The sequence below is a fragment of the Macaca fascicularis genome, chromosome 10 (assembly GCF_037993035.2).
Source record: "Macaca fascicularis isolate 582-1 chromosome 10, T2T-MFA8v1.1".
In the NCBI taxonomy this organism is placed as follows: Eukaryota; Metazoa; Chordata; class Mammalia; order Primates; family Cercopithecidae; genus Macaca; species Macaca fascicularis.
The window spans coordinates 61,855,824-61,868,733 of record NC_088384.1 but is presented as its reverse complement, the minus strand read 5'-3'; the positions used below and the strand labels follow the sequence as shown (position 1 = coordinate 61,868,733).

At 46.0% G+C, this 12,910-nt stretch overlaps 1 protein-coding gene across 41 annotated transcripts in view; it reads right to left on the bottom strand.

Annotated features, from left to right (window-relative positions):
- Nucleotides 1-12,910, bottom strand: part of NINL (ninein like) — a 137,225-nt gene that overhangs the window by 78,935 nt on the left and 45,380 nt on the right. For 6 of the 41 annotated variants that reach the window (XM_065522659.2, XM_074004598.1, XM_065522648.2 and 3 more), the window contains exon 1: nucleotides 9,211-9,368. The exons of 17 other annotated variants lie outside the window; for them this stretch is intronic. In XM_065522659.2, the coding sequence (XP_065378731.1) occupies nucleotides 9,211-9,259 (49 nt within the window). In that variant the 5' untranslated portion in view covers nucleotides 9,260-9,368. Of the gene's footprint in view, nucleotides 1-9,210; nucleotides 9,378-9,808; nucleotides 9,943-12,910 lie in introns of those variants that run through there. 18 more of the 41 variants (XM_045362352.3, XM_015457714.4, XM_074004586.1 and 15 more) reach the window with 8 other exon arrangements.

Sequence of the window (12,910 nt, the reverse complement as noted above, 5' to 3'; positions counted from 1 at the left end):
CTGAATACTGGAGGCAACTGTAACACAATGCTAATCTAAACATATCTAAACACAGAAAAGGTACAGAACTACAGTATTATAATCTTATGAGACCACCACTGTATATATAGTCCACTGCTGACTGAAACATTGCTACGTGGTGTGTGACCATACATACAGTCATCCCTCAATATCCATAGGGGGCGGTTCCAGGACCCCTCATGGAAACCAAAATCATAGATGCTCAAGTCCCTCTCTAAAATTACGTAGTATTTGCCTATAACCTATGCATATCCTCCTGTATACATTAAATCGCCTCTAGATTACATATAATACTTAAGACAAAGTAAATGCTGTGTAAGTAGTTGTTATACCATATTGTTTAGGGAACAATGACAAGAAAACAAAAAGCCTCTACATGTTCAGTATGGAGGCAACCGTCACAGGCCTTACTACATTTTTTATTCATGGTTAGTTAAATCCACAGATGTGGAACCCATAGATACAAAAGACTCACTGTACTTCTGTGTACAATGGAATATTATTACACCTCAAAAAGGAGGAAAATCTTGTCATTTGCAACAACATGGATGCACCTAGAGGACATTAATGCTAAGTGAAATAAAGCTGGCACAGAGAGACAAACACCACAGACCTTACTCAGATGTGGACTCTAGAGCAGCTGGCTGCAGAGAAGCTAAGAGTGAACAGGAGTGACCAGGGGCTGGTGTCGGGGGATGTGGAGGTGTTGGGTAGGGGTGCAAAGTTTCGGGTAAGACATGAGTAAGTTCTGGCGATCTTATTAACGTGGTGACTATAGTTAATAATAACATTTTATACTCGAAAATTGCTACGAGAGTAGATCTTAAATGTCACCACAAAAAGTATTAAGTATGAGAGGGGACAGATACGTTAATTAGCTAGATTTAACAATTTTATAATGTATACATGTATCAAAACATCATTTTGTACACCATAAATACATGCCATTTTTATTTGTCAGTTATACCTTTATAAACTGGGGTGAGGGAGAAGTTCTACAGATCTGTTACAAACCTAAGCGAATCTAGTTAACATTACAGAACTGTACACTTAACAACGGTTAAGAGGGTAAACTTCATGTTGTGTTTTTTACCACCATTAAATTTAAGTAAAATATATTTTTTAAAAAGAAAGAAAGAAAAATGTTCAAAATATGGTGGCCTGCTTTCTGAAACTGCTCAACTCTGTTCTCCTGTAGCACTTCTATCTGGATTTTCTCCTTGCCTCCCTCTCCCGCAAAATAATCAATCCCAAAGCTCTACACATCCTCAGAAAGCCCAGAAAAGGGAGCCAAGGGAAAGCAAAGGGGAAGTGATTAGAATAATACAACACTTTTCCCAGCACAGAGATGGAAAAGTCGTTCCGCTTGAGACAACAAATGAAAAGCACCTGCGCCAAGCACACCCTCGTGAACCTCAGAGCAAACTAATGAGTGAGCCCGACAGATGTCCAGAGAGAAGGAGCAGCCCCACATCACAGCAGCAGGGATCAGAACAGCACCATGCCCGCAGCAGCAAGGCTGAAAGCTCAGAGCCAACCCAGGGCCTTCCACGTGCTCAGGGTAGTGGATGACTTTCCATCTACCCAAGAGGCTATAAAATCCACGCTGAGCACACACTTCAGCAAAACAAGGGGTGAACCAAGAAAGTCGAAGACAAAGGCTCACGATCTGGGCTCCATCCAAGATGGGAGGCTTTGGTGTAGGAGCTCAGCCAGGCCAGGGATGGGAGGTGACCGACCCCAAACAGATTGCTGTGTACTGCCCACTGAGCATTTGGGAAAAATAGGGATAGGCTTTTGACAGGGCCGATGGAGCTTTTGGAAAAAATAAGAATAAGTTCATTAAAAAGCGAGCCAGGGCCGGGTGCAGTGGCTCACGCCTATAAACACAGCACTTTGGGAGGCCCAGGCAGGCAGATCACTTGAGGTCAGGAGTTCGAGACCAGCCTGGCCAATATGGTGACATCCTGTCTCTACAAAAATACAAAAAATACAAAAATTAGCTAGGTATGGTGGCGGGCGCCTGAAATCCCAGCTACTCAGGAGGCTGAGGCAAGAGAATCGCTTGAGCCTGGGGGGCGGAGGTTGCAGTAAGCTGAGATCATGCCACTGCATGGTCCAGGCTGGGCAATAGAGTGAGACTGTCTTCAAAAAAAAAAAAAAAAACAAAACGATAAGCCAGTAAAATCCCAGACAACATCAGCCTCTATAAAGCCAAACCCAGCAAAAGAGTAGAAGTATAATCACGGCCAACCTGTGGGTTCTGCAGTGGACAATGTTATGCAATGACAACAGCAAAAATGCACAGTGGCCACTGGGGAGCCTAAAGAGTATAAGAAATAACAGCAGAAAGAGGTTCAATTACCGTGTCCATACTCTGTATGCCATAAAACAGTATAGTTAGGGTATGGACATGAGTATCAGGAGAAATGTCTAAGACTGAAACGTGGTTGCCTCTAAGGAGACACATGGAGAGATGAAGGCAACAGAGCAGGGTAGCTGATGTCAACATACACTTTTTTAAACTTTCTGCCTTTCTTTGTTTTTGAAACAGTCTCCCTCGTGTTGGCTGTGGTGCGGTGGTGTTGATCACAGCTCACTGCAGCCTCAACCTCCTGGGCTCAAGCGATCCTCTCACCTCAGCCCCCAAGTAGCTGGGACTACAGGTGCGAACCACCCTGCCCAGCTACTTTTAAATTTTTCTGTACAGATGGGGCCTCCCTATGTTACCCGGGCTGGTCTCAAATTCCTGGGCTCAAGTGATCCTTCTACCTTGGCCTCCCAGAGGGCTGGGATTACAGGTGTGAGTCACCACACCTGGCCTGAATGTTTTCATTTTTAAGCCATGTGAGTATGTTATTTGACGAAACAAAAACTGACGTCAAAGAGCCGCACACCTGCTGGCTCTGCATATACAACACAGCAGTGCTCCTGGGGAGGCGTGAGGTTCATTATGGAGCCAGTCCTCCCCACACACAAAAGGAAAACAGAGTACAGAATACCGGAGTAAACACTGAACTTCACAGATGCAGCACCGCACATGCACAGCAGCGTGGCTGTCAGGTAGCACCACCCTCTGCAGGGGACAGGGGCCCGTCACTGGGAGGCCCCCTGGAGGGATGGCCCTGGGCTGCTGCCGGTGGAGGGTGGTTCTGGGGAGGAGGAACCCAGAAACGAGCTTTGTGCCTTCACCGTCCCATTGTGTGGGGCGCAGCTACCTCAGGACACTGTCTCCTTCAGGCCCACGGTGGCACCACAGGCCACCATTAACGGGGATCCTGACAAGAGTCGAAATGCACGTCACGTTAATTGCACATCTATACTCGCATGCTTGCCGCTTGGTCTCTCTCCCTCCCCCTTTCTCAGAGACCCAGCCTCTACCCGCCCCAGCAGCATTCATGGGACCAACACGGTGCCCCGCCCAGGCTGGGGACTTCCCTGGGGTTGGAGCGTGGCTTATCTGGGTGAAAGACACCTCGGCGTGAGATGCTGGTGGCCACCCCTGGCCCATCCCAACCCCGCAATGCCACTGGAAGATGAACATGTGTCGCCGAATGAAGGGCAGGGAGGCATGGGCGTGGACTGTGCACCTCTGGCCCTGTCCTGAGAGGGGACTCCTGTGGTCGCCAGGCGAGGGGAGCTCTGTTTCTGTCCAGCTTCTTCCTCGGAAAGCAGGGGCTGAGAGGGGTGGGCTCCCCTACCTCTGCTGTGGCCTGTGGTCCTATGAAAAGGCCTCGCTCCTGGACAGTGGACCACCATGGAAGGAAGGAATCTGCCAGGTCCTATAAAAATACTGCGTGATATATTTTCTTTCTTCCCCCACAACATAAATTACACCCACATTTGCTTTCCAGAGTTCTCTCAGCTCACCCCAGCTTCCTCTGGGTAAGGAATCCTTTGACGCCCTGGACCTGGTATAGACGGTGGGCAGCCCTCAGGGGCACAGCCAGGGCAGACATGGTCCTAGGCTGCCATGTGTGGCTGGCCAACCATGGCATGGCCTCTGCTTCCAGGCATGGACACGGCCTGGGCCCAAGGTCACAATGATGGGTAGGGCTGGGGAGCACAGAACTGGGGAGCATAGGGGTGGGCAGCACAGAACTGGGGAGAGCACAGAACTGGGGAGCGCAGGGGTAGGGAAGCACGGAACTTGGGAGCACAGGGCTGGGGAGCACAGGGCTGGGGAACACAGGGTTAGGGAGAACAGAGCTGGGCTTCAGGGTGGCAGCGGAAGACACTTGCCAGCCAGGGCTCTTGGGCTGTCAGCTGCTGCTGGAGAGGCCCTGCCCACTGACCTGCAGTGTTTGATCAAATGACATGAGTGTTGCCCTTAGTGACCGTCAAGCACTTGATAAATGTTACCAAAACGTACACTAACATGGGCAGGACTGGGGTCAGCTAGCCCTAGCAGTGCTGATGCCCAGAATCCAGTGTCCGATTTCCCTACAGCACAGCTGTGTGCACACTCATGGAATCAGCTGGGACAGCAGGGGTAAGGAGTCAGCAAACAGCCATGCTCCTGCTGCCAGGGTCAACGGAGAAAGGCCAAGGTCACATGACAGGGTTCATAGCAGTGGGATCTTCCTGACCCATGCAGACAACCCTGGATAGACAGACGTTGGCAATGCTGATTCCATAGCCACAGAAAAACAGCAACCTGGCCCACACCTTGCTGAGAGGCTGCAGGGCCCCTGCATGGCCAAGGCAGGCAGCTCAGCTCTGGGCAAGTCCCAGCTCCTGCCACTTGCGGCCTCATGGTCTACAGGGTGGACTAAAAACCTGCTACTAAGGGGGTGATGACTGAAAGGGCCAGGCGCTCCATACAGAGACTGCTGCTTACTCACTACACGCTGTAATACTGCCACCAGGGACACCAGAACTACCATCTCACGTACATACAGGTGCCCAGAATCCGAGCCTCATGCTGCTCAAACCCTATTTCCAGGGGTGCCTTGCTGCAAATCAGCCTTCCCCTCCTTCCCTACTTGGAAATACAACCAATGCAAATGACAGAACACTGACGGGAGAAAGACAGCTGCCCTAACTCTCCCCAGGGAGGCCACAGCGCGTGAGCCGCCCACCCACAGCCCTCTGTTTAGACTTCCCAAAGCCTCTGCGTGAGGGCAGAGGCAAGGACACCCCTTCTCTATCATCCTTCCACAGACCACGGAGAGGAGGAAAGAAACAGGGAGCTTTCCCTGAACTCTCAGGACCAAGACATTCGTCCAGCACTACCACTGCACACCCCTGCGGGTTCCCGGGGGCTCCCAGGCCTACGCAGGCGCCTCAGTGCAGTCTCACAACAAGCAGCTCACTATAATAATACACACTGTTTACCTGGGCAGTTCAGAGGCCTCTTCAGTTTCTTCTTCATGCAAACTGAATTATTAATACTCAGTATTCCACATGTGCATAAAATGTTTGCATATCAAAATCACTGGAAAACCTGGCCAGCATTCAGCAGCTGACTACAAAATTGCTAAAAAGCAACACAGTTTCTCTTAGTTTCATTTTTGGAAGCTGGAATGAGTAGGCTCTCAATAATCCTAATGCTATAAAGCTTAATTTAAGATACAAACATAAACTTTGCCAGCAAGTGAAAGAAAATCCTGTTTTCATCCAGAGGCGAAAAGCCTGTCCCCCAACAAACTGGACACTGCCCCAAAGACAGATGATGTGGCCATCGCTCTGCAGGACCGTGCAGCCCTCTGGAGGCCGGAGGAGCAAGGTGTTGGTTTGCATTTAATTAAGTTAATTTATGCACAGTGACGAGGAAATTTAAGCTATGCCCCCCAGAATCCACTGGGCATTAAGGGCAGAGAAGGGACCACTCGGAGGCAGCCTAGGTGTGCCGATCACCTAGGGACCCAGAGTGTCTGTAACAAGAAGCCATTCCCAACAAGGCTCTCTGTAAATCCCGCTCACCCAGAAAGAACAGGGCTGAGGCAGCCCTTTGAGGGTGCTCCTTTTTTATCTGGAAAGATGTTATAACCCCAATAAAACACTGAAGCTGGCGCCTACCTTCCAGCTGAGCGGACCTCAGTGCTACTTCAAACGGCCTTGCCAGCGGGAATCAAGCTTCACACTCCGGCAGTTCTGAGCTATTAGGATTAACTTCTGCTTTAACTGTTTTCATGGTTTTTGCTAATTTTTCAAAATTTTTGCTATTTATTCGTTTTGCAGGCACGGGCCTGAAATATCTCAACAATCGAGTTTGAAAGGCTATCCCTTTTTTTTAAAAAAAATCAAATAAGGTTTAAGAAGCTTTTTTATTGTTCCAGTCCCAAAAATATAAAAATAAGCTTATACCTCATTTAAGTGTTAATCAGTATAATACTTACTTTCCCTACAAAGTAGATTTTCAGACTAAAAACTACAAAGATACCAAATGTTAAAACTGTCCTAGAACACCTGTCTTTCTATGGTCTCCTAAAAAAAAGACATCTCCGTACCTATCAATGCCAGACTGTGCTGTCAAAGTCTCTGGTGTTAATGTGGGTTCTGCCACTTTCTAGCTCTGTGGCCTTGGACACGTTACTTCACCTCCCTGAACCTCAGTTTCCTGATCTGAACAACCCGATTAGGACATTATGAGCATTAAAAGAGCTAATGCTAAGCATGCTAACATGTTAGGTACTGAGACCTGTGCCTAATAGATGGCAAGTACTGAATAAATGTTACCATGCCCCATTAAACAGGCAACTGTGTCTGGGACTGTACACGTTTCTAACCATCTACAAGCTGGGTGGGCATTTATAGCTTCCAAGATAAATAATCATATACAGCTTATCCTGTAAGTTCCTACTGTATGTCAATATATGTAAAGACTTTTATATCCATACATACTTATATTCATGCTAGGACTATAGCAAATTTATATGTGTATCCATATAATTACAAAATACCCATACAATTAGTTATAGACATGAGATTATCCACAAACACTTCTATGTATATAAAATGAGCTCTCTCTATATATATCATTACAAAAATAGGAAACTTTATTCTCAGCATCAATATCAACTTCTAACATAAATCTACTGTAAAGAAAGCAACAGTTCCTCTTTTTTACTGGAAATAGCCAATAACAGAAATAGAAGAAATGAGAGAACAAGAAGAGTACATTTGCAGCTACCACTATAATAGCGGTAATAAGACCAGAATCATCTGTGTATGATCAAAAACACTGGGAGGAGTGACATTGTGCACAATAGGGGAGCGGGAAGCTCTAGGGGGTCAGACACTCCCACAGAACTGAGTTTCCCACAGAAACTGAGCAACTTCAATCAACTATTTCAAAACTCTGGAATCATTTCAGATCCTTACGGGCCTGCTACCAACCCTGTACCTCAGCCCCTGTTCCTGCTGCCCTAGAGCTGGAGGACAGCAGCCTGCACTCCTGGGATATCCGGCTGGTGCCAGAGTGGGCAGTGGGGACCCTGTCCTCCAAAGCATGGGTTCAGGGGTTTGGTTGGTCTAGTGGTTCCTTTAGGGAATGAAGCAGACCTTGCCTTGCATTCAGCCTTCCTGGTCTGCAGAAGCTTCCCTCAAAAGTATCTATCAGAAGATACAAAGGGATGGGAGTACCTTTTGGGAAGGAATAAATTTTGTCAGGTCACTGGCTGACTGTGAAGAACAAAAACTTCAGTCACTGCACACAAAAGAGATTATACAATTTGAAGAATGAAGAAAAAGAATGAAGAAAAATGAACACAGTCTAAAGGTCAAGTGAACAATCATACACATCAGAGGAGACTAGAATGGGGCAGAAAAAAACATTCACAGAAAAAATGGCCCAAAACTTCTCAAATCTGATGAAAGACATGCATATTTTGATCCAAAAGGTAAGAAACCCAAAAAGAATAGTCTTAAAGAGACCCACATTGAGACTCACTATAGCCATATGGTCAAACCCTAAAGGTAAATAGAGAATTCTGAAAGCAGCCAACCAGCAGCCCTCGGAGCTGCTCTACGGAATAGCCATTCTTTTGTTTCTTCACTTCTCTAATAAACTTGCTTTCACTAAAAAAAAAAAAAAAAAAAAAATGCCCAGGCATGGTGGCTCAAGCCTGTAATCCCAGCACTTTTGGAGGCTGAGGCAGGCAGATCACTTGAGGTCAGGAGTTCAAGACCAACCTGGTCAACATGGTGAAACACCCCCCCTCCCCGCTACTAAAAATACGAAAGTTAGCCAGGGGTAGTGGCAGGCACTACTTGCCTGTAATCCCAGTTACTCAGGAGGCCGAGGCAGAGAGAAGAGGAGAGGAGAATTGCTTGAACCCGGGAGGTGGAGGCTGCAGTGAGCCATGATCACGCCATTGCACTCCAGCCTGGGCAACAGAGCAAGACTCTGTCTTCAAAAAACAAAAAGAAAGAAAAAAAGAAAAAGAAATATGGCTGTAGAAAATCCTAAAGATTACACAGACACACACACCCCCCTCCCAAATACCCACCTGCCTGTTAGAAACAATAAGTGAATTCAGCAAAATTGCAGGATACAAAATGAGCACTTAAAAATCAGTTGCAGCCGGGTGTGGTGGCTCATGCCTGTAATCCCAGCACTTTGGGAGGCTAAGACACACAGACAGCTTGCCCTCTGGAGATCCAGACTAGCCTGGGCAACATGGCGAAACCCCATGTCTACAAAATATACAAAACTTTTACTTAGCCGGGCGTGGGGGCGTGGTGCTCTGTGCCGGTAGTTCCAGTTACTCAGGAGACTGAGGTAGGAGTGAGGCAGTTTAGGGTCTGGGGGAGGGAACCTATGGCTGTTTCATGCCCAACTAAATTGAAAGGAAAACTCTAACTTTCCATGCCTAAGTAACAAAAGGACCAAAGGCTACTCCCTTTGCAAACCCCCAACCTTTTCTGCGTGGTAGATGGGAAATTGTCTGTCCGCAACCAATCAGACTGATTGTGGGTGGAGTCCTCTTTTGCAACTTTGTAACTTTACCTTAGCCTCTGATTGGCTGCAAAATGCAACCAATCAGATGTTGCACAAGAGTGTAACATTTGTAATTCCATTTCAGCCTCTGATTGATGCTGAAAGCAACCAACTGCAGGCCACCACTTCATTTCCATGAGGTGAGCATGAAGTGGCCAATGGCAAACCTCTAGTTGGAGGATTTTGGACAGGATATTCTGTATGCAGGCCCTTGAGGCGCTGCTCAGCCCGCTCCCACCACACACCGTGGAGTGTACTTTCGTTTTCAATAAATCCTTGCTTTGGCTCTTTCATGGCTTCATTCTTTCTTTGTTTTTCTGGGTGTTTTGTCCAATTCTTTGTTCAAAATGCCAAGAAGCTGGACAACTTGGAGTCAACACCCTCTACCAGTAACAGGTGGATCACTTGAGCCCAGGAGGCAGAGACTGCAGTGAGCGAAGACTACGCCACTGCACTCCAGCCACAGCAACAGAGTAAGACCGTGTCTCAAAAACAAACAAACAAACAAACAAAAAATCAGTTGCAATTCTATATACCAGCAATGAACAACCTGAAAAGGAAATTAGGAAAACAACTCCATTCATAATAGCATCAAAAGGAATAAAATACTTTCAAACAAATTCAATGCAATCCTCAACAAAATCCCTAAGTCACATTTTGGAGAAATGAAAAAGCCCATCTTCGAATTTATATAAAATATTGAGTGACCCCCAATAGCCAAAACAATCTTGAAAAAGAAGAACCAAGTTGGAGCACTCAAACTTTCCAGTTCTGGAGCTCACTACAAGGCCACAGAGTAATCAAAACACTGTAGTAATGGAAAGAATGAAGCTGGACTCTTACCTTACATCATATATAAAAATTAGGCCAGGTGCGGTGGCTCACGCCTGTAATCCCAGCACTTTGGGAGGCCGAGGCAGGTGGATCACCTCAGATCAGGAGTTCAAGACCAGGCTGCCCAACATGGCAAAACCCTGTCTCTACTAAACATACAAAAATTAGCCGGGCCTGGTGGCAGGCACCTGTAATCCCAGCTACTCGGGAGGCTGAGGCAGGATAATCACTTGAACCCAGAAGGCAGAGCTTGCAGTGAACTGAGATCGCACCACTGCACTCTAGCCTGGGTGATAAGAGCGAAACTCCATCTAAAAAAATAAACAATAAATAAAAATGGGTTAAACAAAAAGGTAAAGGCTAAAACTATAAAACTCTTAGAAGAAAACATAGGAGAAAAGATTCAGGACACTGGATTTGGCAAGCATTTCTGGATGGCACCAAAAGCACAGGTAACAACAGGAAAAATAAAATCAGATAAATTAAATTCATCAAAATTAAAAATTTTGTGCATCAAAAGATATTATCAAGAGAACAGATACTCCAAATACCTTGATTAGACTGTTATACATCATATGCCTATATCGAAACATCACATGTACCTCATAAATATGCATAACTATTATGTGTCCATAATAATTAAAAATACTTTTCTATTTTTGAGATAGAATCTTGCCTATGGCCCAGGTTGGAGTGCAGCAGCACAATCATGTTTCACTGTATCCTCAACCTCCAGGGTTCAAGTGATCCTCCCACCTCAGGCTCCTGAGTAGCTGGGAGTACAGATGTACACCACCACTCCTGGCTATTTTTTTTTTTTTAATTTTTTTTTGTTGACATGGGAGTCTCATTTATATTGCTTAGGCTGCTCTCGAACTCCTGGGTTCCAGCAATCCTTTTGCCTTGGCCTCCCAAAGTGCTGGGGTAACAGGCATGAGCCAGCGCGCGCAGCCAAAAAAACTTTTTTTTTTTTTTTTTGAGATGGAGTTTTGCTCTTGTTGCCCAGGCTGGAGTGCAACTGCACAATCTCAGCTCACTGCAACCTCCGCTTCCCAAGTTCAAGCGATTCTCCTGCCTCAGCCTCCTCAGTAGCTGGGATTACAGGTGTGTGCCACCACACCCAGCTAATTTTGTATTTTGTTTTTAGTACAGACAGGGTTTCACCATGTTAGTGAGGCTCATCTCAGACTCCTGACCTCAAGTGATCCACCTGCCTTGGGCTTCCAAAGTGCTGGGATTACAGGTGTGAGCCACCGCGCCTGGCCAAAAAACACTTTTTAAAGACACTATTAAGAGAGAAAACACAGATGGACACACAGTGGTGCGTGCCTGTAGTACCAGCTACTTGGGAGGCTGAGGCAGTAGAATTGCTTGAGCCCAGGTGCTTCAAGTCCAGCCCAGGCGAATATCAAGACCTTGTCTCTTAAGAAGAGAGAGAATCTATGCAATAGAAAATACCTGATAAAGAATTAATATCCAGAATAAAAAACACTACAAGTCAACAACAAAAACTCAATTCAAAAATGAGCAAAGGGGTGCGGTGGCTCACACCTGTGGTCCCAGCACTTTGGAAAGCCAAGGCGGGTGGATCACTTGAGGTCAGGAGTTTGCGACCAGCCTGGCCAACATGGTGAAACCCCATCTCTACTAAAATTACAAAAATTAGCCAGGTGGGGTGGCGGCTGCCTGTAATCTCAGCTACTCGGGAGCCTGAGGCAGAAGAATCACTTGAACCTAGGAGGCAGATGTTGCAGTGAGCAAAGATTGTGCCAGTGCAGTCCAGTCTGGGTGACAGAGCCCTGTCTCAAAAAAAAAAAAAAAAGGCAGATATAAAAAATTCAATTGTAGGACGGGCATGGTGGCTCATGCCTATAATCCCAGCACTTTGGGAGGCTGATGGGGGTGTATTACTTGAGGCCATGAGTTCAAGACCAGTCTGGCCAACATGGTGAAATCCCATCTCTACTAATACAAAACAATTAGTTGTGATGGTGAACGCCTGTAATCCCAGCGACTTAGGAGGCTGAGGCAAGAGAATCACTTGAACCCAGGAGGTGGAGGTTGCAGTGAGCCAAGATCATGCCACTGCACTCTAGCCTAGGCTACAGAGAGATACTCTGTCTCAAAAAAAAAAAAAAAAAAAAAAAAAATTCAATTTTATTTCTATATACATGCAACGAACAATCCTACTAGAGCATCAAAAAGAATAAAATACTTAGGTAAAAATTTAATTTAAAAATGTAAAACCTATACTCTGGAAAAAAACATAGTTGAAAGAAACTTAAGCCAGGTGTGGTGGCTCACATCTGTAATCCTAGCACTTTGGGAAGCCAAGGCAGGCAGACTGCTTTAGCCCAGGATTTCAAGACTAGCCTTGGTAACATAGTGAGACCTCATCTTTACAAAAAATGAAAAAAATCAGCCGGGCATAGTAGTGTGCACCTATAGTCCCAGCTACTTGGGAGGCTGAAGTTGGAGGATCTCTTGAGCTTGAGAGATTGAGGCTGCAGTGAGCCAAGACTGCACCACTGCACTCCAGCCTGGACCCTGGGCAATAGGGCAAGGCTATGTCTCAAAAAAAAAAAAAAAAAAAAAGTTTAAAAGTAACTAAATAAATGGAGACACATCTGTGGTAGTTCCTCAAAGATATATTCACTTCTTAATGTCTGGAACCTGTGAATATTATCTTATATATTAATAGCAAAGAAAGTTAAGTAGATTAAGGATCTTGAGAGGAGGAGTTTATCCAAGATTATCCAGGTGGGACCTGATGCAATTACATATAGCCTCATGAAAGGCAGAAAGAATTTTGAGAGAGAAGAGGAGAGGGCTGTGTGACAAGACGCAGAGGCTGGAGTGACGCGGCCATAAGCCAAGGAATGCCTGCAGCCCCCAGAAGCTGAACAAGCCAAGGCACAAATTCTTCGTTGGAATCTAGAGAGAGCAAGCAGCCCTGCCAACACCTTGTGTTTAGACTTCTGGCCTCCATGACTGTCACAGGATAGATATTTGTTGTTTAACCGTAACTCAATTTGTTGTAATTTGGTACAGCAGCCCTAGTAACTAATACAACATCCCAAGTCTCAGTGTTGTTAAGACGGCTGTAACTCC